Here is a 2558-nt window from a genome sequence, read left to right as displayed (position 1 = left end):
ATGAGATGAATTGCCATATGGACATAGAACCATAATAATGAATGTTATATGTCTTATCTCTGATCAAATGCATTAAATTATCAGAATCACCATTTAAACACTGTAAATTTAATGCCCTAGGGCCCCAAAGTAATTTCTGACTTTATTGCTTCTTTTTCTTGGAAAAAAAAAAGAGAGACTGTGGGCTTTCAAGACCATTTTCTAATCACTCAGCCTAACTGAACTCCAGACCAGATGGCCTGGATCTAAGCAAGGCAAAGAATACTGAGTTTGGATCTCAGAGCATTTTCCTCTATTGAAAGAGGAGACATACTATGGAAAGTTCCAACCAGACTGTCTCTGTGACAGAGTTTATTCTACTGGGCCTCTCAGCCCACCCGAAGCTGGAGAAAATGTTCTTTGTGCTCATCCTCTTGATGTACCTGGTGATCCTGCTGGGCAACGGGGTCCTCATCCTGGTGACTGTGTCTGTCTCCCACCTGCACACACCCATGTACTTCTTCTTGGGGAACCTCTCCTTCCTGGACATCTGCTACACAACCTCTTCAGTTCCCCTCATTCTTGACAGCTTCCTGACCCCCAGGAAAACCATACCCTTCTCAGCCTGTGCCATGCAGATGTTTCTCTCCTTTGCCATGGGAGCCACAGAGTGTGTGCTTCTGGGCATGATGGCATTTGATCGCTATGTGGCCATCTGTAACCCGCTGAGGTACCCTGTGGTCATGAGCAAGGCTGCCTATGTGCCCATGGCTGCCAGCTCCTGGGCAGCTGGAAGTGCTGCCTCTATGGTTCAAACATCCCTTGCAATGAAACTTCCCTTCTGTGGGAACAATATCATTAACCACTTTACCTGTGAGATCCTGGCTATTCTAAAGTTAGCTTGTGCTGACATCTCCATCAATGTGATCAGTATGGGGGTGACAAATGTGATTTTCCTGGGGGTCCCAGTTCTGTTCATCTTTGTCTCCTATATCTTCATCCTCACCACCATCCTAAGGATCCCCTCAGCTGAGGGAAGAAAAAAGGCCTTCTCCACCTGCTCTGCCCACCTTGCAGTCGTGGTCATCTTCTATGGGACTATTCTCTTCATGTACGGGAAGCCCAAATCCAAGGACCCCCTGGGGGCAGACAAGCAGGATGTTTCAGACAAGCTTACCTCCCTCTTCTATGGGGTGGTGACCCCCATGCTCAACCCCATCATCTACAGCCTGAGGAACAAGGACGTGAAGGCTGCTGTGAGGAACCTGGTGGCTCAAAAATGCTTTACCCAGTGATGTCTGGAGGACACATATCCCTGAGGATCTGTGCTTTTGGCTCTTGTGCCAATGAATCTTAGAATAATGTGTCCCCCAAAGAAGAGATATGTGAAGAATGATTACCAGAAAATAAAATTACATACATAATGGAGAGCTTTAGCTATTATGGGACCCAAGTTCTAAAAATTATGAAACCTAAAACCTGACAGGGTGGGACTTGAGGGGATGAAATGGTTGCTGCTGAAAAGAACAAGTAGTGATTTTCTGGTTCCCTTCCAGGCACATCTGAATTTATCCTTGCGAGCGGTTACTTCATTGTTTTGGGAAAAACTGCTCAGTACTCCTTTGAGTTACATAAAGATACAAGATCCTTCTCTGCAAAGGAGGCATGGAAGACAGTGTGGGGCAAACTTCATGATATAATAGTATAAAAAATTGTCTGCACTGGAGATGAAATGGTGCATCTTTCAATGTTGTTTTTCTTAGCAGCAGAGCTGATACTGGAGATGAGAATGAAGTTGACACTTTCCTTCCCCTGAGACTCAGAGGAGTTGGGATCATGTAGATTCCATGTAGAGTATTTCCTTTGAGGGCAAGTAAGCCGGATCCTACAAATGCATGTGGAAGAACTTAGCCTGGGAGCACTCATAGCTGGTATCCAGTTTTAAGCTTCATTTTCCTGCACTCAGTAAGTCTTATATATTTAAGTATATAGCCTGGCCCTATAGTCTGGAGAGTTAGAGGATAGACCTATGGGGGAAGAGAAGATGGAGCAAGGTGGCTGACTGAGGAGAAGTGGAATGATAAAACTGAAAAGCAGAGCCAGTTTATTGAACACAAGAGAAGGGGCCCAGAGGTGGAATGTGTGAGGATTTCAGTCACTGGACACACAAAAAGAGACAAAGATACTATGAGGGAATGAACTCTAAATGTCTCTTTTTCCTTGAGGTAACTGGATGTCTATTTTTTTTCCTGAGAATTAAAATTTCCTGATGAAAACAAATGCCCCCTGCTTGCCTTGCTTGGGTGTCCTGGGCTTCTCCTACCTGAGACATGGCTGGCCACCCCCTGTGGCCCCACAACTCTCCTTTCCACATTGGGCAGAAACACAGTTGCTGCTCACTGCCTGTGTGGGCCCTTAAACAGTTTCTCTGGCTGTTCCTGTCTCACCATTTCAAACCCAGTATTATCTGTCCCCCTGTGGTATGAATTTGCTTTTCCCTGTTGAGCACAGAACCCATCTACATCCTTCTGGCTCACTACACAGAGGATGACATCCACCCGGAATCAGTTCCAACCTTT

The 2558-nt window shown here is 45.5% G+C and overlaps 1 protein-coding gene across 1 annotated transcript; it reads left to right on the top strand.

The window, feature by feature from the left end:
- Nucleotides 1-314: 314 nt before the first annotated feature.
- Nucleotides 315-1274, top strand: LOC481603 (olfactory receptor 13C7). The gene has a single exon (XM_038551635.1). The coding sequence runs from the start codon at nt 315-317 to the stop codon at nt 1272-1274; it is 960 nt and encodes a 319-aa protein (XP_038407563.1).
- The last annotated feature ends 1284 nt before the right edge of the window (nt 1275-2558 follow it).

Source organism: Canis lupus, chromosome 11, assembly GCF_011100685.1.
Source record: "Canis lupus familiaris isolate Mischka breed German Shepherd chromosome 11, alternate assembly UU_Cfam_GSD_1.0, whole genome shotgun sequence".
Lineage (NCBI taxonomy): Eukaryota > Metazoa > Chordata > Mammalia > Carnivora > Canidae > Canis > Canis lupus.
This window is presented reverse-complemented; position numbering and strand designations above follow the sequence as displayed.

What these genes read in the sequence shown, in the direction of transcription:
- LOC481603 (XM_038551635.1), top strand. Translation starts at nt 315, where the DNA reads ATGGAAAGTTCCAACCAGACTGTCTCTGTGACAGAGTTTATTCTACTG.